The sequence below is a fragment of the Pomacea canaliculata genome, linkage group LG14 (assembly GCF_003073045.1).
Source record: "Pomacea canaliculata isolate SZHN2017 linkage group LG14, ASM307304v1, whole genome shotgun sequence".
NCBI classification, from domain to species: domain Eukaryota; kingdom Metazoa; phylum Mollusca; class Gastropoda; order Architaenioglossa; family Ampullariidae; genus Pomacea; species Pomacea canaliculata.
Window position 1 is genome coordinate 12,376,569 of NC_037603.1, and position 25,491 is coordinate 12,402,059.

The 25,491-nt window shown below is 43.5% G+C and overlaps 1 protein-coding gene across 1 annotated transcript in view; it reads right to left on the bottom strand.

Moving 5' to 3' along the window:
- Window positions 1-23,585, bottom strand: part of LOC112555463 (protein Wnt-11b-2-like) — a 62,968-nt gene extending 39,383 nt beyond the window's left edge. The window contains 1 exon segment of the mRNA XM_025223887.1: window positions 21,838-23,585. Within this exon segment, the coding sequence (XP_025079672.1) occupies window positions 21,838-21,926 (89 nt within the window). The 5' untranslated portion in view covers window positions 21,927-23,585.
- Between the last annotated feature and the right edge of the window lie 1,906 nt (window positions 23,586-25,491).

A 25,491-nucleotide genomic window follows, 5' to 3' on the forward strand; every position in this document is an offset into this window, starting at 1 on the left:
TTCTCGACGAATCCAGGTGTGATTAAGAGAAAAAAAATTAATGTAATATTTCTCCTGCCTCTTCGTCATAAAATACCACCGGAATATTTTGTGTGATATTTTATTTCCAAGAATTTGCGTGTGTGGGTCTGCTCACTCCGATAACACTCAGTGTAAAGACCCTGATGTCGACTCCCTTCTGTCTGCATGCAGAAAGCAGTTAATGATTGCTCATTCTATATCGGTGTTCCCCGAGTGGCAAATCCGTAAACAATATCCACGAGTGGCATTATTGCTGTATCTTCAGGACACGAGGAATGTTTAGACAAGAACCCAAGCCAGACAGTCCTCAGGACAGCCAACCTTCCGAGCAAGGTCCACTTCACTTTGTTTGGTTGGCTTTTTTTTTTTTTTTTTTGTCTTCTGTGGGGAGAGTGGTTGGGAAAGTGGAGCATCTTTTGTTGTAAATGCTATTAAAACAAAAATTGAAGCATGCCTTGCACACTTAGAACATAATAGAGAGCGAACCGCTGTGTTTGAACCTGAGTGAGAGATGCTAAGTGTTTGAGTGAGAGACATTACAGTCTTGGAGTGAGAGATGGTGAGGAAGGGAGAGATGGGGGATATTCACAGGAAGAGATGATGGTAGCGGGGTTGTTTGTTTGTTTTTTGTTTGTTTGTTGTTGTTGTTGATGTTTTTTGTTTTTTGTTTTTTTTTGTTAACGAAAAAGTTCTATTCTGGACATGATGAACTGATAAATCATTACAACCGCCATTCACTGAGCGGTTATCATTCTAATATAATTGTTTCTGCCTCGTCATGTTGATTCCTAATGCTATATGTATATGTATAATAAATAAAAGGATTCACTGACTGGAAAATGAGACAGATGCTAGTGCCTGGAAGAAGTAGAGATGTGTGTTTAAATGGCATCCTCAGTGGTTCACCATTCAAACCTCAGCAATGTCTCTCCAAATAATTAACCGACCTGACTGTGACACCAACACCACCGGGATTGCCATGATAAGAAAATATACTCCAGGGTATAACAATAGTTAGCATGAAGACAGGCACATTAGAGGATGAGGTCCTCAGGCCCAGTCTCCGGGGCAGTCAGCCTGCCACCATGTTTGCACAACCCCCGGGGTCGCTGGCGGTGTTTGAGCAGTTCTTGGCGATACAGTAAGACTGTTAGAGCCTGTGGGGGATGCTATCAGTGACCACTGTCAATATTGTCCCGCGGACACCAGGCACTCGTGATGGCTTTTCACAAGTTATTAGTCGTTTAACTGTCCAGCCTGTAGTCCGTGTGTCCCAGTCCTCCTCCCAGTCCTCCTCCATCTTCCTCAGCGCTGTGAAGACACACTTCCTTTGTTCTAGTATTCTGTAAATATTTCGTGTCACTTATTTTTCTACTTTGTGCTTTTTCGAAAAAAAAAAATTTGTGCAAACATATGAGAATGTTGATGGTGAGTTACCTCCCTTCCGTATGGGAATCCCAAAATATTAACTTTAAAAAAAATAATTTGAGTAAATCTAGCCATTCCCAATTTTATCACTTCACCAGAAACTAGGAAAATCTTAGTGACAAAAATAAAATCATTCACAATGTGTGAAAATAAACAGCTTTATCCCAAACAGGACAAAAAGTTTTAAAGTTTATCATCACCGAAGGGGAGAGAAATAAAGTCTCAATTTAAGTAAGAAAGATAACTTCTAAATGAAAGCATGTGATGAAGCTAATGTCGAGCCAAATGATATGAAAAGTAAAAGTTTCTGCTCCATTGTTTACTGTGTCTTCTTGTCCCGTCCACCTGTCTTCGTGAAACCCAGTACCCAAGCCTCGCTTTCATCTGACTGTCGTCTACCTGTTGCCATTCACTTCCCACCTGTCAACTACCTGCGCCTTCCGTGTGTCGGTGCAAGCTTTTGATCTTTGTGTTGATAGTGCACCTCCACACTACCCTCCCCCACTCGGTAGAACTTCAAAGCTGGTGTAGACCCCGCCTCGTGACATCCCGTCAATGGTAATGAACCTCAACAGCAGCCAATCAATTTAAAACTATTCCCTCCAACTACTATTTGTATTTATCCCTCCAGTAATTCAGTCACTCTCCCTACTCCTCCCTCACATCATTCAGAATTTTTGTTGGAGGAACATCCACATCTCCATTCCCGACATCTCTCATCCTCTGGTTTATAGACCACACAGATGGCGGACGGATGCTTCCCCTCACCAAAGCTCGTAATCTACCTGTGATTTATTTCTAATTAACGGTGATTACATTTTACGATGTGCTCTATAAAAGATGCATGTGTTTTAATTCTTGTTTCTACTGTTTTTAAACACCTGTCTTATAAAATAATTGTTTCCTGCACCTGATGCATTGCTGTGAGTTTTGTGAGCCATTCACACCTTCTGTCGACCATCACAGCCTTTTGAGAATCGACGGCGGAAGAAATCAAATGAGTTGTAAATAAAAAGAACAGAAGAGAGTTTTAAATCAGCTACAAAAGACTGAAAGAGAAACAGAAAAATGTGATGGGGAAAGTGAATACAGTTGTCCTCGGATTTACCTGGGGAGTAGGGATAGTCTCTAGTTTAAAATGTTACAATACTTGACCGCCATCTTGGCGCATCGTCCACCCGAGTAATTTAAATAATCAGCAACAAAAATTTTAAAAATATTCCAACAATCATTTAGTCTGTTTTTTTTTCAAAACTTGCTTACTTCTTTAAGCATTAATTTATGTGATGTCCTCCTGTCTGTGTGTGTGGTATCTGTGTGTGTGTGTCTGTGTGGCCGGGTGCATGGTCGACCTACCCTGTGAAGACATCAGAGACCAGGTTAGCGCCGAAGTCAGGGTTAACGAAGCTTGTCCACAGACTTTGCCCTGTCAAGCCATGGATACCCGATACTTGTCGGCACGGGTACTAAAGCTTAACCCCTCAACTCTTTTTCTCAAAACGCGCTCTTCCGTGAGGTCGCCTCTCAGTTCCTGTCGGGTGGTGTTTATTTTTAAGCCTCGATTCTCGGGAAAACCTGAGAGATTAAGACGCCGGTAGGTGTGGATAATATACTAAGTGCCTTAATATGACAGATAGTGCCCTTTACACACACACAGATATCTCTCACAGATATCACACACACACGATAGTTTATTGTAGGAAACAAACAAGGTTGTTGACAAATATGTGTGTAGGGCAGAAGACGAATAGTGTCTCCAAAGATTTTCATTATTCCTGACGAAGAAATCATGTTCAATCGAGGCTTAATGAGTAATTAATGAGCATGCTCCACACGCCATGTTGTAAAGTGATTCCCGGGGAGGAGAGTCAGTGCTCCCATGTTCATTAACCCACAGAATTGTATACTTTGCTGAGGAGTTGAGTTGCGAGGCAGGTGTACAGGCTGTGTCACATTACCTGCTGTAGTCTTGTGTCCGTTACTTGTCGCCTGTTATTATGTGTGCTGTGATCGTCCATCCAGCCGTCCAGACACATACATAAATGAGCCTTCAATGAGTAGGTATGACCACCATTCAATCATTGACTGACTGGACATCAATATATTCAAAGCTGGGCGGTCATTTGTTTCATGATGTCGTGTCATTTACGATGTGAAGAATTGAAGACCCGACTGGTGACATGTAACAGTTGGTGGCGCTGATGACATGTAAGAGTTCACGGGGCTGATGAGTGTGTGAAAGATGTGAATCTCAGGTAGCCGCTTGAAGCCACTTAAAGACGCCGCAGGAGGAGAGAATCACAGGTGAAAGGATCGGCGAATGTAAAGACTCCATGGCAACCACAGCAGACTACAGGCAACGAGAAATCTGGATGAAGCACGTGACCTGGACTCAGGATGTCGATTAGGGAGACTCGACAACAAAATCATCTCAGACAACGATTCCCCAAACATTGGATAACACTCCCACACACAGAAAACTTTCATTCCATCGTAAATGTCTGGTGTGACAAGGATTTGTCAGAATATTTAGTTATCGCGGTGAGACAAGGCGAGACATGCACAAAATGCAGCAGGAAGAGTGCAGCGCTCTGGCTCGACCCCTGCACACCCGGCCTCACACCCACCCGACACTTTAACGACCTCGCTGCTACGGAAGCCAGTTGTAGTCATTTGCCAATATATTAAATAACACATTAACTAACAGATTGAATAACATGTGAACTAATGTAGTCACGTACACACTGCATTCTCTCTGCACCACCGACTCCACATACTCTCGCTCTACCCTCGTCCTTCCTTCCCCACCCCACACACACTCCCCTCCCTCTTCTCCAGCACGGCAATCTCCCAGAATCCAATTACCTGTTCCGGTGTAATAACTTGGATTACAGCCATAACTTGAAATATTTTCACTAATGGGGTCTACGTTGGAAGTAAGGTGGTGCCGTGGAGCAGAAATAAGTCAACACAAGCATTCCTGGCATGAGTGTCTGGTGACAAGGACAAGGTAATGTAACTGAAATACCGGACATGTTACGTCACGCATCAACGAGCCATTCCTGTGACGTAAATCACATTTGTTGCTTGTGCTTGAATTTCTTGACGAGGGCAAAATATCTCGCAAAACAACTGTAGTCTCTAGTATCATGTCCGCGGCTACTACTCATACCTGGGTATTGTTGTGCCGACAAAGCCATCAGCTTTGATGGTGTGAGTGGTACACCGTGACCATTAGCGTCTTCTTGTTAAGTTCAACTGAGACTGAAGTCAGCAGCACGAGCCCTCGGTTCATTCGCTGACAGCTTTCTTTCGGCGAACAAAGCTTTTTCTTGAAGGCAGTACACGAGGGTGTCTGGTGCTCCCCCCAAACTTGCAGGCAGCAACTCTCACAGACTTGCAGCCCTCACCTCCACTTGCTGTAAACATTCTGCCTCCTCCAGGCTGTATGAGGGCAATGGTAGCTGGTATAGTCCTCGGTACCGAGCTGAATGAGGGCAATGGTAGTCTCCTATAGTCCTCGGCACCATTGCCGTCAATGGACTCAGCCAATCTCGGTTGCGATAACAACATCTCGAGGACTGCCGGCCTTATCACCACCAAACTACTACACCTGTCTCCTTCCTCCTTTGGCCTGACAATTCTACATCCACTCAAACTGAATTTTCATTCCACGTATATGCAGTTTGCACTTCATTCACATTTTGTGTCAATAGTGAAGCCAAACCTCTTCTTTCCTGTGGAGGTACCTCTACAAACCTGGAACACAAAGTGAAACTTTCTCTCCATTTCTCTCCCATTCTGCAACATGTGGCCGTGCTCCTCCTTCACCTACACACTCATACCTCCACTTCTGCTGCTTCCTACGACGAGGGCAAGACATGAGTGGGGTCGGCAAGCGTGTAATGAGCTCAGGCCTCGCAAATTCCTCACCTGTAGCACTAAAGAAGCCGACATCACTAGAAACGGCCGAAAACTTCTTTTCTTCACCTGTTCCGAACATTCTTCTTGTGAAATACGCAAACTGAACACGACCTCCATAGTCCCCCCTACAACAGGTACTACCTCCAGTGTCCCCCCCTACAGAAGGTAGAGAGATGGGACACTAGGGGCACATCATTCCCTCATTCAACTGTGTAGGAGTGAGAGAGGAAGGAAGCACTCGTCATTCGTCAAGTCTGTCCCAAAAGTAAAATAAAAAGGTCCAGTCTCTCTCTCACCCCCAGTACTCGCTAAATTTATTTTATCCTCTTAACAAAAATATTTATAACTTTATTTACTTTGTATTAATTTTTATTTATCAATAAACAATTATTATTTGACCCAATTGACATCAGAAATGAACAGAAAAATAACACGTGAGAAAAGAAAAACAATGTTCAACGATGAAGGAGGAACATGTCCAAGGTGGACAGACAAGAATGAGTGATCGCCACACTGGCATCTGACCACGCCGGGACGGGAGGACTACCGATGACCACTGTCAGGCCCAGTGACGTCGCCTGCTGACGAGGAAAGATAACTCCAGACACGAGAATGGCACGTGTACTCGTGTGACCCACGCATGCGCGAAAGGCATGCATTCTCGTGCCGAGCGGCACTGACATTAGTTTAGTCTCCCAAGACGAGATAACTCGATGCTTTCTGCAACTGGAGGTTAGAGTTCACGTTCTTTACGAGCAGCAACGTTCGGAAGTTAGACACATTTTTAGCCCATCAAACTTGCTTTTCTCCCCTCTTCTCTCTCTCACACACGGTCTCTCAGGAAGGGGGAGAGAGAGAGAGGAGGGGGAGGAGACTTTCAGATGTTAAAGACAGCTGACAGAGGAGAAGAAGAAAATACATCAACCTCCCCTCGACGGTGCAAGTCTCGTGTACTGGTGTTCCTCACTTCAGCCTCGTTGCCAGACCTGCGGTTGTCCTGCTTGCAGATTGGAGTGATAACAGTAAAATTAGTGTCTGGACCATGATGTAATCAGTCTCCACCCAAAGTTATCAAGTCGATCTGCCTTTGAGACATCGCAGCAAGAAGACTGTGTGTCAAAGAGACTCACGAGAGACACTTCTTCTCCTCCCGCCTCCTCCACATCGTTGTTGTTGTCTCCCAGCTCGCCTCCTGGTCCAGGAAGCAAGAGGTTAAAAGGCATTCCAGATGCTAGAGGCAAAAGCTTCAAGCGAAGGAGAATGAATTTACACGAACTGTATGGAAAATGAGTTTTGACATGAACAGACAACGCCTTTTAAGAAAGATCTGATGGACATAATTGAGCACGCGGGGCGATGAGATAGTTATCGTGGCCCTCATCAAATGGATGAGCGGGACCTGGGTTTCATCCTGCCCCAGGCTCAGCTTAGCTTTCCTCGGCTTTGTTTCTTCTGGGTTGATGATGTGCAGCGTCTGTTTGGACGGGCACTCAGGGTGCACGTGCCTTGACGCCTCGTCGTAAAGTCCTCGTTTACGCTTCATCCATCTTTTCCTCCCAAAAAACCTCTGAAAGCCATCCTTGCACCCTCATAGTCTAGAACAAGCATGGAAAGGCAATCTCTCTCTCTCTATCTCTCTCTCTCTCACACACACAGATAGGGACAGGACAGATGTACAGAAAGATGCTACAACAACTCGTCTAGTAAAAGCAAGTTTTCTCACATTTAAAGTATTTAACTCGACCAAAAGTCATTTTACTGCAGATTTTTCTTTTCAAAATTCTCTCAGGTTAACATTATGTGCCAAAAGACAAGGGTTGACAACCGTTTTAGAGAAAAAATTCAGAACAAAATAAAGTAAACAAAACTGTAGCTAGCACACTTCTGTTTTGTTTCATGACTGACAGGAATTGTTACTACAAAGTCATTGGCATGTGCAATATTTTTCTTTCCATAAATAATGAAATAAATGCTTCTAGTCCTTGTAAGAGGGAACCTTGACCTAACTTTCACAAATTAAAGTCTGTTTTATTCCATGTTAAAAGTCCTTGTTTGCTGGAAACCTGATGGAAACCACTTCCTGCACTGCGCTCGTAAACTGTAAACTGGAATGGAGGGAGGACGAGCCAGGCTCTTCTGAACGGAAGTGGTTCAGCCTTGGAATGATTCCTCCTCCACTTCACTGAGCATCACAGACATACAGCTGTAGTGTGCATTCATTTCTAATTCATTCCTGCTTCTTTAATCGTCGTCAATCATTTCTTAAATCATCAAGACAAATTTTGATAAGGCATTGCACGAACCCACCCGTATGTCAGTGTGAGTACAATCATCAATAGACAGGCAGTGTCCGACAGAGTAAATGTGAAAGATATTTTATTTGGATATACAACACACACCACAACACACAACTATTAAAGTTCACCACAAGGCGGCGCTCTCAGTACAAGCTTATGATCGTAGGGCGCATGCGCAAGTGATCCCCCAACAAACTTAATTCCCAGCTTCTCGCACAGCTCGGAAATTGTCCGGAAAGAATGTAAACAAACAGATGAGATTGGCCATGTGTGATGGCGGGTGAGGGTCAAAGCTGCGCAGGTTTCCCTCCTCACTGAGCCGCTAATTAGTTTGATAAACTCATTATTAACCTGAGTACGATTAGCGGGGCCTCAGACAGAATCCTGCATCCTATAGCACTTCCGGTAACATCTTCTTTCTTCTTTTTGTGGGAGAGCTTTTTATTTGTTTGTTTCTTTGTTGTTGTTGTTTTTTTGTTTGTTTGGTTTTTTTCTTTGGTTTTTTGTTTGGTTGTTTCTTTGTTTGTTTGGTTTTTTGTCTGTTTGTTTGGTTGGTTTTTTGTTTGTTTGGTTTCTTTGTTTGGTTTTTTTCTTTGGTTTTTGTTTGTTTGGTTTCTTTGTTTGTTTGGTTTTTTCGTTTGGTTTTTTGTTTGGTTGTTTCTTTGTTTGTTTGGTTTTTTGTCTGTTTGTTTGGTTGGTTTTTTGTTTGTTTGGTTTCTTTGTTTGGTTATTTGTTTGTTTGTTTGGTTGGTTTTTGTTTGTTTGGTTTCTTTGTTTGTTTGGTTTTTTATTTGGTTGGTTTTTTGTTTGTTTGTTTGTTTGTTTGTTTTTGGGGTGGGAGAGTTTTATGGTAAGGTATCGGCTGCAAAAAATTTTAAAAGACGGTTGCTACTAAATGTTTCATACTCTTGTACCAAGTTAACAAATGGTAAACACTTTTTTTTTCACTGTCTGAAATTTCCAGAAGAGCTCTTGTACACCTTAAAAGCTTGTCTTCACTTTAAGGAGTTCCGCCATCTAAACGACAAAGTCTTTGTCCTTTAAACTGTATCCTTGTTTTTTATAATTACTATATTTTATGGAGGTGCACATCATACAAGGACTGAATGAAAAGTGAGCTGTGAACCCACACCTCTACAAGAGACTAAAGTATCTACCCTGTCCACCTCAGACCGCCACCAGCCTCTCCCAACTGCAGGGACTCACTTGTGTCGATTGTTTGAGGTGGTTACAACGGCTCCCCATCAGGCCCAGCATCTACTTGTGGAATCTGCTCTCTCCGTCTCCCGCCCCAACCTTCACCCAGTCTGCCACCCGCTCCCCCGGCCTCCCACCCCTCGCACTTATCGCTGTTGACAACGAGAGAAGATAGAGGGCGCGCGTTTGCCGTCAGCTTCTCTTGTTTTACGCATGCGTCGTGGCAGGCAGGCTGGTCTGTAGTCGGTGATGCTGGTGTAGGTGTGTCGGTGCTCACCACCGCCATTGCCTTTCTTTACAACAGTGAGATGAAGACACTTTGATGTTTGTCTTTATGGTCTTTTTAACTGGACTCACATGACCAAGACAGAATGTTGTCTACGCCAGTCATGTAAATATTTACAATACTTACATCCACCCGACTATAGATGTCCATTACAATACACAGTGTCAGCGGCGTGTTTTGATCTTTATTGACATTTGACCCCTGGGATAGCCAAGAAGTTATTTTTAAGTCTTGTACAAAAATTCGTGTCTGGGAAACCAGTAAAAGGTTGGATGTGAAATGATCAACTACATACCCGGTATCATCGCCAGATTCCCACACAAACATCTGTTGATGTAACAGGATACATAGCGCTTCTCTTTCATGCCCTTTGACCTGTGCACTTAGTAAAAGCGGGAGCATATTTACTTAGATGCCAACGTCATAAGTTGAGTCAAGCTGGCAGGTAGATAAAGTTTGTATTTACGACTAGGGCCAGGCTGGCTTCCAGTGAAAGGCACTGTTACAATAAGCTGTAAACAAACATTCCCTCCCTTGAAAGTGGAGGATCGGGGAGGAGGCCAGACTTGACCTCTGAACCAAATATCTTCAGTTTTAATATACAATATATAGTTTATATTTGGGTGAGGTCATTTTATACAGGTCAAGACCTATTTCCTTATTTTCAGGGTATTCTACTAGTCCTCAATACTAAGTTTTAAATATTTAATCACTCGTAATATCAGTCATAAGAGGAGCAAAAACTTAGCAAGACAGACAATAAATTTACAAGAATTCGTGGCACAAATAAATTTATTTAAAAATAAAACTTCAGGTTTCCTTTCTTCCTGTGTGATCCTTTAACAAGGGATGAAGAAGGGATGAGAAGAAGAAGAAGTGTAAGGCGAGAATCCAGTTAAAACTGTCTCTCACCCTGTCCCTGTCAGAAAGAGAAGATGACGGGAAGTAAAAGCCACGGGAGATTTTCTAACACCTTGTTAACAATTAGCAAAATGCAGGTTTTCCGGTCTGCTCCAGCAGAAACCTCGACTACAGCCAAGGTGGGTGGAACCGTGAATCGTGGGAGAAAGCTGGGTATTCACATATCACATTCATACCCTTCTGTCGAGACACGCCCATGTAGCCCGCAATGGGAAAAAAGGGGAGAGGAGAAAAAAGTGAAGTTGTGGCTGATGTTCCCAGCTTTACTTTCTATGACTATGTATATGGATATATATATCACTTTGTATATATATGATTGTGTATATGACTATGTATGTGGACTACAGGTCATCATTCATTTTGCTTTTTGGAATTTTCTTGGGAGGACAGGTATTGGAGGGAGAGGAAGACGGTAAGAGCGATATTGAGACCACGTGACTGAAAAATGTTTTTATATATTTGTAAAGTTACTAACCAACATCCTGTCACTCATATTTGTTCAAATAAATCTTTCTAAAAACTTTTTTCAACTGTTTTACAATAAAAGTGTTGGCTCGTCGACAAAGGAAATTTTCAACAAACACAAAAATCTCAAAATCCACTTTGCTTCCACAAGACTTTGGTTATGAAAAGATTTTAATTTCAGCTTCTCAATCAAGCACGACCACCTGTAAACCACATCTCACAGCGAATTTCCATGATTATCTAAACGATAATGACGACAAATGATACTGAAAATAACAACCAATAAGGCAAGAAAAATAATGAAAATAAATGGAATATTAATGTGTAGGTGAGGGTGATCAATGTCTGCTGACGGCCATCATGCTGTGCCCGCCCACCTTCACACAAACACCCAGCAAACAAAAGTTGACAGTGTGATTAGTGACAAGTTGATAACCTTTGACAAACAAGCAGCGAAGGAGACTGCGTGACACTCACATCCGGAAAAACAAATTATTTTCTCGCCACACGAGAGATGGCGACCAGCAACTTTATGAAAAGCCGACCATTCCTCCCTTGTCTTGTCTGCACTTACAGATTGTCTTTTCATGGCGCTCGGGGTGGGCGCGCCCCCTGGTGGCAGCCTCGGTGCCGTGAGGGGAGCTCACTCTGGGTGTCTACAGTGTCTACCCTGTCTACCCTGTCTGCAGTCACAGAAGGTGGCATGGCACCGCTGCCCCGCGCGACAGGAATGTGTCATTACGCCGGGCGGCCTCGTCACACCGTGTAACCCTCCGCACTACCTACTTGTCCTCCGGTCCGTGTGGTTGTCTGGAGGGAGGGCAAAATTAATTGGATCCCCGCAAATTGACGTGGCTGGGTCCCCAGCAAGTTCGGCATGTGGCTTACACCTCGCCATGACACAGCCGGGACATTGGGGTGGCTAGTACTAGTCACTGGGAACTTGCTGAGCTCTACTTTCATGGACTTGATGTTTGTCTGTTTACAGGAGACAAGTATAGTCACTAGAACTTGCTGAGCTCTACTTTCTCCACTAGAGTCCACGGACTTGATGTTGTTTGTTTACAGGAGACAAGTATCAGACCCTGCTTCCTGGCATGCACCTCTGTACTGTCTTTACAAGCGAGCACGTGTGTATATGGTGTGGATGTCTCGTATGTATGTAAGAAATATTTGTATTGTTTGAGAATTAATATCAACGGTCGTAAACATGCTGACGTGTTATTTATTAAATTCGCTTGGGTTTACAAACAGTGAAGAATACCAGACAAGATAAATATAGCTCCATGGTGTAGTGTGGAGTACAACATTTCCATCTGTATTTTTGAGTAAGTATACAATAGACAACTAGAGTTAGTATACAATAGACGATAGTTAGTATACAATAGACAACTAGAGTTAGTATACAATAGACAACTAGAGTTAGTATACAATAGACAACTAGAGTTAGTATACAATAGACAACTAGAGTTAGTATACAATAGACGATAGTTAGTATACAATAGACTACTAGAGTTAGTATACAATAGACGATAGTTAGTATACAATAGACAACTAGAGTTAGTATACAATAGACGATAGTTAGTATACAATAGACAACTAGAGTTAGTATACAATAGACAACTAGAGTTAGTATACAATAGATAACTAGAGTTAGTATACAATAGACAACTAGAGTTAGTATACAATAGATAACTAGAGTTAGTATACAATAGACAACTAGAGTGGGTATACAATATACACTAGTCAGTCTACAATGTACTCGGGGAAAGATGGCAGGTGGTCGTATCAGTCTGAAATTTTGGTTTTTATATCATCGCCAACTCTTCGTTGTTTCCCTACCTGATGTCCGGGATCATCGTTTATCTCGAAATATTCAGAACATTCGCGACTCCCGCGTAGAGAGCTCGCCACGTGGTGAGCAGTGCTCACTCGGCCGAGGGTGCCGCCGTGTCTCGGAACCCACAACACGCGAGGTTCCGGTGCGGGTACGGGTACCCACCCGACGCTGTGTTAGGCTACTAAGGTCAGCCTGAATGTGTTGGCACCACAAGAGTGCATGCACTCTAACACCCAGGGTGCGGTGCCGGCAGGTAAAACTATGAGGTGAGAGGGTGGATCACACCCGAGGCCTGACCACAGCCACTAGTGTAGACAGCACAGGGCACGAGGGAGGGCATTGTGAGGTAGACATGGTGCCCTCCGGCTGCTTGCACTGTCAGATGTTACATCAAGCATGCAAAATGAAAATGTAATGAAGTTATTGCTGATGGAGGTCTAGATATTTAAATTTTATGACTTGTGAACATGTCCTGCATGATCAACCAAGCTCAAAAACAGCCACAGAGAGGTCAGAGAGACAGACAGGGAAAAGGTGGGACGGAGAGGAAAGAAATTTAGACAGAGACACAAAGAGAAAAGGAGAGAAAGAAGTGAGAGAAGGTGGAAGGGGAAGGAGAAGGAGAGAATGACAAAGCACTTGAAGGCTGAAAGTATTCAAGTCTTTACATGGCATCAAGATGTCCGCAGTCTTGTTGTGAGTGGGTGTGGGTGTGTGTGAGTGGGTGTGTGGGTGTGTGTGGGTGTGTGGGTGTGAGGGTGTGTGGGTCTGTGGGGGATGTGGTGTGTGGGATGGGAAGGTGAGTTACAAACTATTAGACATCAACATAGTGCCACAGGCAGCTCAGCCATGTTGGGCCTCAAGCAAATACCTGAAGATGGCAGGACACCTGGCTAACGACTCAAGATGGCAGGACACCTGGCTCACAAAACCTGCGCTAATCATGTCTGGCACCCGATGCTGTGCCATAATCAAGGCTTGACATGCATGACATGTGTAGGTAAGGCCAACGGTCATCAGCCACCCTACCAACCCTGAAGACCGGGTACAGAGGTCTGACCACATTCCATTTCCGCTGTAAAACAAGACAAAGGCCTCGGTTATAAGGCTGAGGAGGGTATGAGCACTTCCAGACAGCCATAAAGTTGGGTGTGTACCTCCGGCATTGTACCCGCCACAAAGATGGAAAGGTCATCAGGCTACCTGCGGGCGGGTGGCGGACTGGGGGGAGGGACCTTTGATGCCCACCTCAGGGTCTGTGTCGCAGCGGTGAGCCTCGCTTTCATCGCCGCGACGATAGTCAGATGACATGTCGACGACAGCGGCGATAAAGCATATGGCTGGTGTGTGTGTGTCTGCTAGTCTGTATGTGTGTGTATGTGTGTGTGTCGGAAAATGTCAGACATGGCCACACACTTGACATTGTGATTTATTCAGAGAGTTTCAACAGCCCTCCCTTCATTTGATAGAAAAGAATAAACATGATAATAGCGACAATGATCACCGTCAGGCAGACGACAAACATCCATTATTGTGGATGATGACAACTCATCGATTTTGCTCTCTTATTAAAACTGGTCTTAAATAAACAAAAAGCTATTAACAAAGTTTCTTTCATCAGGGAAAGTCAATCACATGATCTCAAAGATGATAAACCATTTTACATGCATGCAAACGCAAAGATTAAAAAAAATGTTTAATTTTCAAATAAAGGTATCTGCAATTAGAAAAAGAAAAATATTTGGTTTGGTGAGTGGGTTTAACTATCATTCTCACAAAAATTAGGACAATTTTTTTCCTTTTTTTCTGCAGACAAAATCCATTGAATTTCTTGCTTTCTGATGCAATTCCAGAACTATTTTTCAAGTATAATCTACTTACAAAATCTCTAAACTGTGATTAACATCGCGAAACATTTCTTCTCGTCTCCAGACTACAACCACCTTCTCTCTCACTCTTTATTGGGAATAAAACAGAATTTTCTGCTTCTTCATGAATGAAACTGTCCATCAGCTACGACTGATGTGCATTCAAGAATAACTTTATTATTGTTTATCTGCACATGGTCTCAAAAAAACAAACATCAATAAAGTGAGAGTCGCATAAATTATTCTGCAATCCAAGCGGAAGTTGGGTCACATCCGTTAAACATCCCTTTTGGTGTCAAGGCCGGTGGCTCCTCATTTCACGGTCTGCACATTCAGAAGGAAGCTGTAATGGTGCAGACCTTAACAAGGAAATGGTTATTTTTTTCCACCAGGTGATCGGTTAAAATATATTCCTATATCACGTGACCCGGAGGTTTGCCGTCTTGGTCAGTCAAACAAACGGTGCACCTGACATTTATTAAAAGTCTGTCTGTCATTCTAGAAAATAGATACAAGTGTCCTCCCCAACCCTCCTCCTCTCGTATCTGGTGTACTGCCATCACAAAATCCTTCCATCATGTCTGTTTTCCAGGAACAAAAATCACCTTCACTCAGATTCACAAAAGAATTAATAACTGGCGATTCTGCAGACTCACTCTTTCATTAAGAGAACACAATGATATGAGGACGGTGTAAACACGGTTGGAAATTACTTACGACTGTAGCAGCATTTCACAATAACAAGAGAAAACAATGAATAAGTTTTTTATTTATTTATCAATCAACTGTACACCAGTTACTAATGTTTATAAACAAATTTTAAATCCAGTGGAATCGACTCGTGTTCACCACCAGCCGATATTTTGAGAAAGTAGAAGAGATGGACTGTGTCACACTTGAAACTTATTTTATGATTCTGATTTAACAAAGTGTGCTTAAACTTAAAGTTTGACAGTATTTGATGCTTGTAACAACATTGCCAATCCAGTGCACATAATATTTATACTGTATTATAATCAAGAAACAAACCTGCAAGAATTAGTTTTGACTTAAATACAAACCTTTCAGAGCAAATAGTCTTAAAAATCAGAACTTTGGCATATCTGCTTGTAAATATTTACAAGAGAATTTTAAAAGCTTTTGAATGGAGTTTGAGTAAGTGGAGTAGCATGTATGTCAGCCAGTTATTTGAACCATGTCAAGAATGCAGCCAGTGATACCTGCTTTGAAATTGTTATTCAAGGAACTTTCTACTGGTGTACATGACCACCTTGAGGAGTGGATACAGTAGAAAGACAAGGAAAAGAAACATACAGTTTAGTTAGAAACTGAACATTTACATGTGGGCCAGAAATGTATTGCCAGCCATGAAAGCAAATTAGAAATTGTTTGTCTAGGTAAACACTTTTAATTTCACATACTTTCATGTTTATTTTACCCATTTTTTGGTTAGTAATTTTCAGGGATGTGAAGTACTGTACTACAATTTCAGTTGTAAGATTTTACAGAACATATTCCTACTCCAATTACAAGCATGGGAGGTGTCTAGCAAACTGTTTAAAATGTTAGATGATTAATTGTGTTTATATAATTGTATACAGTGTATATATGTTTATATAATGTGTCCCCAACAATTTAAATAAATAGAATAACGAGATATGTTTATTTGCACATGACTGAATGTTGCTGAAAACATTTTCCATGTCACCTACACACACACCAATGATACATGAGGACAAAGTAGGCATTAAATGCACCTTGCAATCATTTTCACTATCACAAACACTCCTCCCACAACACACAAACATTAACAAATACACCCAGGGTGGAAGAACCAAAGGAGTGGATTATTTATTATATTTTTAAAATCATAAGCTGTTGTGGTCATGTGACAAAGTATGGGTTTGCCTCATGGGTCTCATTAATAAGTCGGTTGTTGTTTACATGAGGTGGATATCCAGCCACCCACCTACCCCCTCACACACACACTCAGTACCCGAGCACAGACGCCAGTTTCCAAGCACAAAGTCCATCAGTTGGAGGCCGAGGGTCTTATAAACGAGGTGTGGCAAAATTAAGGAGCCAGTTGACAATTGGTTATCAAAGGTCGGGTTAGATAAACAAGCACAAGATGTCTGCTTCGCCGGTTGAGCAAGATTCAACAGCTTTGGTGTTGTGTTGCCGCAATAGATGGGGTGTCAGCGCCCTGGTCAAGGAGGGAGGCAGGAGGCAAGCGAGGAATTCGGGTGGATGGGGGGCAGGTGCCACCCGACGACTTGCAGACACCCGGCAGATAGACGATGGTCTGTGCGATAGTGCCTCCTTACGTCAGCAGGAAAAATGTCTTTTGATGAACTGCCGTGTCGCTGGCTGCAACCTCACTACATCTATCATCGGAATCTACATCAGCCACTTCATCTATCAGCAGCCCAGTGTAGTTAGCTGTGGGGCCCGGGCACCCGGCCTCGCCTCCCTCGGATCAGCAGCACGAGCCTCTATACCCAAGATACCCTAACCGGTCTGTCTGTCTGTCTGTCTGTCTGTCTGTCTGCCACTATTGGAACACAGACTTAGTGGCAAACACATATATAAATATCCATGGTCAAGAGTAATCACACATACACGCACCTACCCGTTAAATAATACCAGACATCCTTCCACACAGACAAATTTTTAAATGTCGATTATACATAGTCAACAAAATATTTCATTAGATATTAATATTCAGAAAGAAAGAAGACTGAAAGAAGCCCCACCAGTTCAGTTAATCTGTGGCATCCACTACCCTGTACCCTGAGTTTTGGGGGTTGGGTAGGAGGGGAACATGACTAGAAATCCCATGTCCTCCAGGACCTGAATATGTTGGTCGTGGTTGGATTGTTTACAGCTAGCAACTAAATGTCACAATTTAAAATCCAAATAAAATCACAATCTCTTCTCTTTGCATCTCATTTCCCCCCGGCCTCTGCCTGGGTACCAAACCCCCATTCTCCATGTATGAAAACAAAATCAACAATAATTCCAGAAATCCGTCCTGTTTCAGCTATTTGCTCCCAGACAAGAGACGGAGTGTCAATGGAACTCCCCGCCAGGGGTGCAGAGAGGAGCTTTGAAAGGCAGTGTGTCCTCCCTGGCACGGAGGGATCAGACACCTAGCTGCGACTGTACAATTATGTGTATTTTATGACTTGGCGAACGTGGTCACACGCTGGGATGGAAATAAGCTGGCCATTACCTGTGAATGGCGACTGTTCTGCGGAGGGATATGGCCGGAGAACAACACTCCAACGGAACGCCAGATCCTCCTCTGTACACACTAAGTGGTATAATAAATTCAACGCTCCTCTTTCCTCACCCCTCCCCTTGCCCTCCCGCCATCTCCTCCACCCCGAAAAAAAAAAAGTCTCGAACACAACAGACAGCGTAAATAAATTTGAATTTGATGGCACCCTTGAGGTGACGGAAAAGGGTGGGCGAAATGTTAGAAGCAGAGAAAAACACAAAAAAGGAGAAACTGACGAAAAGAAAGAATTGACTGTGGAGAGAAACGTCTGGAAAAATAAGACGTGAGTGGCAGAATAGTCAGACAAAAGGATGTGTAAAAAGATGGACAAACAGGCGAATAAATAACCTGAATGTACAGACAGACAGACAAACGAACAAATTTGTTGTTGGAGAAAGGAGGATAAACATTCTAAAAATAGAAGAATATGTCAGACTGAAGAAAAATAAAGGGGGAAACAGGAAAACAGGAGAAAAGAAGTTATGAGATGCTGGAGTGTCTGGGGTGGCCACACACACACATACCCCACTCACACCCTAACATCTCGCTGTAATCTCGTAGTAATCTCGCCTTTCAAAGAACAAGTGTTACGGCAGCGGGGCTGCGGCCATGTTTACAGGAGACCACAGACCAGGACCCTCGACTCACCCTCCGACAAGTCTGGAACTCCTGGGGTTGGCAACTACAAAGTGGGGAACTACAGCCTGGGTGCAAGACGGGGCGAGATCACAGGGGAAAGGGGTACAGAATGCTCGGCATGGCCACAAACGACAAGAAACATCTACACCCGCCTTTCTCCCAGAGACCCCCTCCTGCACTCAACACACACCCGCCTTTCTCCTCCGACAATGGCCTCTCCCCTCCCTCACCTGGCTCCTCGCTCTCACATTTTATATTTTCCTTATTGCACTCCGTATTCATTCTCTGTCTCTCATTCCGTGAGAGTGTGTGTGTTGAAACTCAGTCATTTTTATAATTTGCTGAACAGTAAGGTTTCACGAAAAAAAAATTCTAATCACATCAAATAAAAATATATCCTCTTTGTTTTTTTAAAAAAATAAATAGGCATAAATTTTAAAAAAACAAAAGAATTGCAATCAATGCTTCTAAAATGTTACACATTGTATCTCAATAATTCAGTAACAACAGTCGTTGGAGGTGGCCACGATGGTGGTCAGGTCAAAACACGTTGACAAAACCGTTATTGTAGCGATAATAATTATAAATATAACTATCAGGAACTGATATCAATAATTCAAAGGGACTAAGACAAAATAAATTAATAAATAATAATGTATCAACATTGAAAGACCTCGACAAATAAATATATTAGTAAAATAATGATATAAATAATAAGTATAATAATAAACTACTAATAATAAATTATTAGAAGTTGGAACTCGTCAACATAGAAGTATTGTTGTAATAATAATAATAGAATTCCTGAAGTGTATTTTCCGATGTGATGGCCAATTTCCTGTATTGAAAAAAGATGATGAACTGTGCTGCTGAATAAAATAAATAACATAAACCAATTCCGGGTATATTTTCATTAAAGAATATTTTGTTACCCTAAAGAATGTAAAGAGTTAATTGCGAGCTTGCACTAGGGGGCAGGACAATCAGCTGCTGTCATCGTCTGTCCTTCATCTACTAACATCACGCTTCTACATCGATGACAGAAGGATGGGGTGTCCTCACCTGTAACAGCCGCTCATCACCTGACAGGTGTTTGGTCAAGCTTAGCAAAGGTGTGTACATGACGGGTGGATAATTGTCCGACAACGACACCCGTTAGTGCTACCTGGGTGCTAACAGTAACCTGTGCATGGACCTGCGATCTCACTCATACAATGATGCTGGGGGCCGCATACCCCGGGTACTTGGGTTGTCAGAGACCTTGAATCAGAACAAGAAACCAAAATCGTCCGAAGTAGTGCGGGACCCTGCGAGGACGTTAACGTCAGTGTCACAGGACACACTGATCATCGGTGTCAGTGTCACACGGCACTGTTAATGTCAGTGTCACACGGAGGAGCAGGCGAGGACCTGACAAAGCCTCCTGAACTCAGGGAGAGGGTGGAGGCGACTCCTGGGTACTCGCCCTCGTCATCGCACAGGGAGACGCGGCTACAGCTCCCTCCACATCTACAATGTTCCTCCTTCGTCTGCTCGTCTGCTTCTTGACAGTTGCGGGACTGGGGAGGCCGTTAGCAAGATGGCGACATGACGTAAGAGGTGAGGTGACATTCTATTTCAGTGTCATTACAAGAGGTGAGGTGACATTCTATGTCAGTGTCGTTACAAGAGGTGAGGTTCTACGTCAGTGTCATAATCGTTTCTCGTTATTTCTGATTATCGTTGTTCACATTATTATTATTATTATTAACATGTGATTTATAAAGCTCGTGAAGGACCATGCTCGTAGCGCTTGAGAAAGGAACGAGTCGTGGACAACATGCAAAGAACGCAAGGGTAAACAACAATACTGATAAGTTACACAAAAATAAATATTGGATTTTAAGTTTATATATATATATATCAACTGTCATTGCTGTAGGTTGCCAAAAATTAGGTGGATATACCTGTGGCTAAGTGATCTGCAAAGATGTAGCGCTGCACACCCACATGGTCAATGAAATAAGATGAATAAGATGAGGAGCATACTGCAGCAAGAAGGTCGCAGGGTTCACGAGATTCTGTAAAATGTTTATTTTCATCAAGCCTCTCCTGTCGTTGACAAAGTTATTCTCGCAGACCAACCTTCAGGACAATGATGCAGTGGCGAGCTTTGTCAACCATCAGGGTGGTTATGGTCACCCGGAGGTCGAAAACCTATTGTACACTGTGGCCTCAGAGGCAGTAGTAGTAGTTGTTGTTGTTGTAGTAGTAGTAAATGTATTGTGAACATTTGCAGGCATTCAACGATGTCATCAAACATTGACAGAACTTCTAGCAAACAAACACGGCGATGATGGATACAAGAAATCAAGATCACAGTCTGTCTGCTCTTTCCCGAACTCGAACATTTCAATCATCTGAGTTTGAGCCATTGTTATGAGTATGTCTGGCAAATGTTGCTTGCAAGACAAAATCCTGTGACCATGGCAACGAAGGAAAAAAATCCAAGAGGTGGACGCGCGCGCGTGTGGATGTCAGTGCGTGAGACCACGTGTCCCACTCTCGCTGGTCAAGTCTGTGTTAGTGTTTGTGGACTTTCACTTATTATTTCTTCATTTGGGGTTAGTTGTGGTAGGTGGCGGGTGGATGAGACCAGTCTGGTGTTCAGGTGCACAGTGTAAGTGCGGGGTGTGTACTGTAAGGTTAGGAGTGCTGTTGGCGTGTGTGCATACTCGTTATGCTGGAAGTGTGGTCGGTCATAAGAACAATTGTCAGCATCTGATTATTGTCCTACAAGATAAGACCTTTTTGATAATTAAGTAATGATATGTCAGACTTAATGTCCCTGAGTCGTTTAAACGTGTAATACATCACGTGGTGTAAATACCTGATGATATTTGATCATTAAAGGTAAGGTAGCGAGGGCGGCACACAGTCAACCCCAGTGTGGGTGGAGCCGTGTATGTCTTGTCACATCAATAGTAGACACTTGTTATATACCTAATATATACTTGTTTTATACCCTGCATACACATGCTGTATACCCAGCGTAACTTGTTATATGTTATATGTACTGTATACATACAGTATACACTCGTGTTTAGACTTACTGCATCTGTCTACATACCAGCTGTACTCATACTCCAGAACGACTCAACTGTTACATAGCCAGTGTACACGTGTTCCAGAACTACTCAACTGTTACATAGCCAGTGTACACGTGTTCCAGAACTACTCAACTGTTACATAGCCAGTGTACACGTGTTCCACAACTACTCAACTGTTACATAGCCAGTGTACACGTGTTCCAGAAATGCCGGAACCCTCGACACAAATTCTTAAGCCGTCATTCGCCAGACCGGCTGTCAGTCTCTGGGGAACATTCTTACTTTTCAGCCAGCCCCAGTACGGGGGGGGGAGCTCCCTCTACCCAACACTTCTTTTAAAAACTTTGTCTGAAACTCGGGATGAGTGGATGCATAGACAGGACTGTCACTCAGCCGGGACGTAGTTGTACGTCCAGCGCTCTACGTGGTGCCCTGTAGACAGCTCTCAGTGGTGAGTGAAGATGCTCAGCAGTGGAGGGACATTGTTCAGGGGGAGACCTACTACATCGGAAGCGAGTTAACTCGCCATTTGTAGGGCGCAGGCAGGGTGTACATGCATGAAGATAAAAGTGTACTTACAGCCAAGTGACGGGTGCACACCTCTCCAAGCACAGCAGAACCAGCAGCAGGCGGAGAGAGGCGACGGCGGAGAATGGCCGCCACTTCATGGTCGGTAAGTATCCACGCTGTGCTCACCACTCATTTCCTGTTTACTTTCTTTGTTTAGACGCCGCAGGTCCACCCTGGGCCTTGCAATCACAATTGATGTTTAATGCCAAATCAGTGAAGCTTTAGTCCACGGCTCGCAAAATTAATCAGGTTCCTCCCAAACCGGAAGTACGGACACCAACTCTCGTTCTGACATGCGCAGTGCTTGCCGAACACTGTGTCTTCTACATCAGAAAGTTGTCAACAGTCACGGAGTCGTCGATCTTAAAAAGGCTTTTAATTCCTCCAATGGTGTAGGAGTTCCTCGAAGAGCACAAATAAAGGTATAAAGATGAGGACAGGTGAAAGTTGTAGGAACTCAGAGTGTAAGCTCAGACGTCATCACACCTGTTGAAAGCATCTCACCATGTCACACCTGCAGCAAATCCACACCTTGTCCGTTCGTTTCAAAACCACGTCCGCCATCATGACAACGGCTTAACGGCTTGACACGTTAAATCCTCGGACTAATTCCTTCGCGAACGAAAAATCTCCAGAACATGACATCACAACAATTTGGTAAACAGACAAACAATCTCTGGCGATGAAATCCAAATTTTTAAACGAAGAACCACGGAAACGAGTGTTGCACCTCGATGTGTTCACGTGACCACAGGGTGTAGAGACAAGACCCCGGGTTGTCCTCGAGAGAAACTTTGTCGAAGTAACACCTTGGCCGACACGGGCAACGACTCCTGCCACACCTCCGTCACTAGTCCCTCCAGCGAACGTGTTGTGAATGAAGGCGGCGGTGAGCCGTCTGGGGAGGAGGCTCGGCCAGGAATTTCGTCACCGGCGCGCGCAGGCCGGTCCAATGGCTGGCCTCCTAACTGTGTGAGAGGCTGGACGCAGCCGATGAGTTGCCAACCAAAGGCGGATTGGCGGCTCATGATAGGCAAAACGGTTTGCTTACCGCTGATGACAGTTTGCCACACTTTCTAACTCCCTATCTCTGCGAGGCCTTCAATGTTCCCCCCTCGTCTCTCCTCCGCCACTTGTCTGTCTTCTGGGCGCACGGCAGTCACGTGCCTGATGTTGCATGCAGACCCTTCACTGTGTCTGGAAGGCGATGGTTCACTTTTTTTTCCGCTTCAAACTGATAGCTGAATATTTGATGTTAGTATTTAGTAAGTATTAAACATCAGTCACAAAGAAGTATTTGGAGGAGGATGACAGCTTCTCGACGATAATTGTAGTAAAAACATTAAATCATCTCTCGCCGCACGTCGGAGTTCGAACCTGTACCTTCTCGGTTGTCGATTTCTCGATCCGGCTCAATGACTACTCAAAGGTTGGAGCCAAGAGGAATGAAGTCTGTCGAGTGGACTACTGTCATCTACTCCAGGGAGGGAGCCTTGCAGCCGCCAGGTGGCAGTGTGAGTGAGAAGATCCAGTGACTGCGAGCCTCTCCACAGCAAGTGAACCGCCGGCAGGGCCGCCAGTGGGGCCAGGTAAAAGGGGTCGGTGTGGTAGGTCTACAGCCCTCGCCTTCCTCCGTGCAACCGCCTGCTATAGTGTGGGTATGCCGAGTCCACCCTCCTTCCTCTCGCCTCTATCTTTGTCCTCTTTCTTTTCTCCCCACTACACGCGCGTGTACATTCGTTTGTTCCCCAAATTTTCTCTCCTTTTTTTTAATCATTCCTTTTTTCTCTTATTCATTCACTCACGTATCTCTTCTCTCTCTCGTTTGTTCTCTCTGTGTCGTGGTATCAGTGTGATAGTAATATCGACTGTGCAAGTGACCCACATCAAGAGGTGGGGAGGGGAGGGGAGGGGAAAGGGCGAAGAAATCTTCAGTTACATCAGTGGGATCAACACTCCATCGCCATGTACTGTAGTCACGAGTACAGAATGGATAGAAAGAGAGAAAAAAACTCAAGTCCAAACATGTGTTTATGCATGCGTGTGCGTGTGTGTGTTCAGTCATCGTGCGTGTACCAGTTTAGAGAGGAAGAGAGGATTACAGGGATGACAGGAGGAGACAAAACAGTTTTACAGCTGTGGATGCGGACCGTGTGGGCGAGTGGCCCCAGTGGGCGGCAAGTCGCCCGCAAGCTTTGATGTGACCATAAAGTTTACTGTCTGGCCTGGTGGACGGCCACTTCCCAGCTTCAAGAATGTTGCTGCTTCAACCAGTCGCCAACCGCTTCCTCCCTCTGTCTTGTCAGCTGGCTGTCTCATCCTTCCATCTTTGGAACTAAAAATGTCGAGAGATAAAAGTTGTCATTGACCGTTTCGTTTTCTCTTGTCTAATTAAACTGTGTTGTGAAAATTTATGAATTTAATATCATTCTAGTCAACCATTGTGGCATCCCATGTAGTTTGGGAAGTTTAACATCGGGTCTGTGATCTCAAGCAGTTGTTGATTTTAACTTACGATGATAACATAAACACCAAACAAATTTTTATGAATTTTACTAAAATGACATGTCTTCCTTATCTCTGGAAAAGTCTTTGCCCAGCTAGAAATATTGAAACTTCAGTCGCTAAAATTACATTTGATTGAGAATTTCTTCTTTAAAAATATTCGAGTCTTTCATCCATCTACCTGGCAGGTAGGTGACTGATTTGTATGATTGTATCAAGAACATAACGACTGATTGAAACTTCAACAACACAGAAGAAGAAATAAAATGACATCAAAAATAAAATTATTTTGATAATTCGATCACTGGCTGGCATACGGAAAAATTTGTTTTGAGACATACTTTGTCACATCTAATGACACAGACTTATACTGTGTTCGTTTGCTTTTGCCATTCAATTTTCTTTCTTTTTGATTTCTCTACTGTTTATTCCCTCTTTCTTTAAAATGATTAAGTCGGTTTTTTATTTCTGCCACTGAAATCACTTTTCACATGGCAATCGAGTGTTTAATAACAGAACAGCTTACAACAAAATGATATTCTAGTTAAATTATGCATGTTATTATTGTCAACATCGGTGAAATAACTTCCATGCTGCTCTTCCTACCACAGCAACCAAAATCATCTTTTCCCCAACTCTTTCCTAGAGAACTCTTCAGGAAGGGAGGTTGGAGCTAATTTTCAATTTTGGAGTTAAAAATAGATTGCATTCTACAAACGTTTACCACGTCTGCCAAGTGCGGAATGAATACAGGCAATCTTCACCCCACAGACTCCACGGAAACCAGAAAAGTTTTGCAATCTTTGCCTCTGGTCTCAAGTACGAGCCTTGACCCTGCAAAAACTGGGTGGTGTCGGAGGTCAGAGGTTAAGAATACACCTCAAGTGTCATAGCGGAGTTTGAACTTGCCGCAGGTCTTCAGACCACAGGTCGGGCGGTTGAACTGCCATCGAGACAGTCTCTCCAGGATGTGACTGTCCTCGAGGAAGGAAGATGGTCAGTAAGGATGTCGTGACCTTTGACACCAAGTGTTGAGGACGAGAACACGCGTCTGAGCATCATCTGAAATATGAAACTTGAGGCAGGATGTCCCAGGTCATTCTATTGTTGGAATTCAGAAGACCTGACTTTTCGTGTCCAGTTCCAGTTAAAACTGAT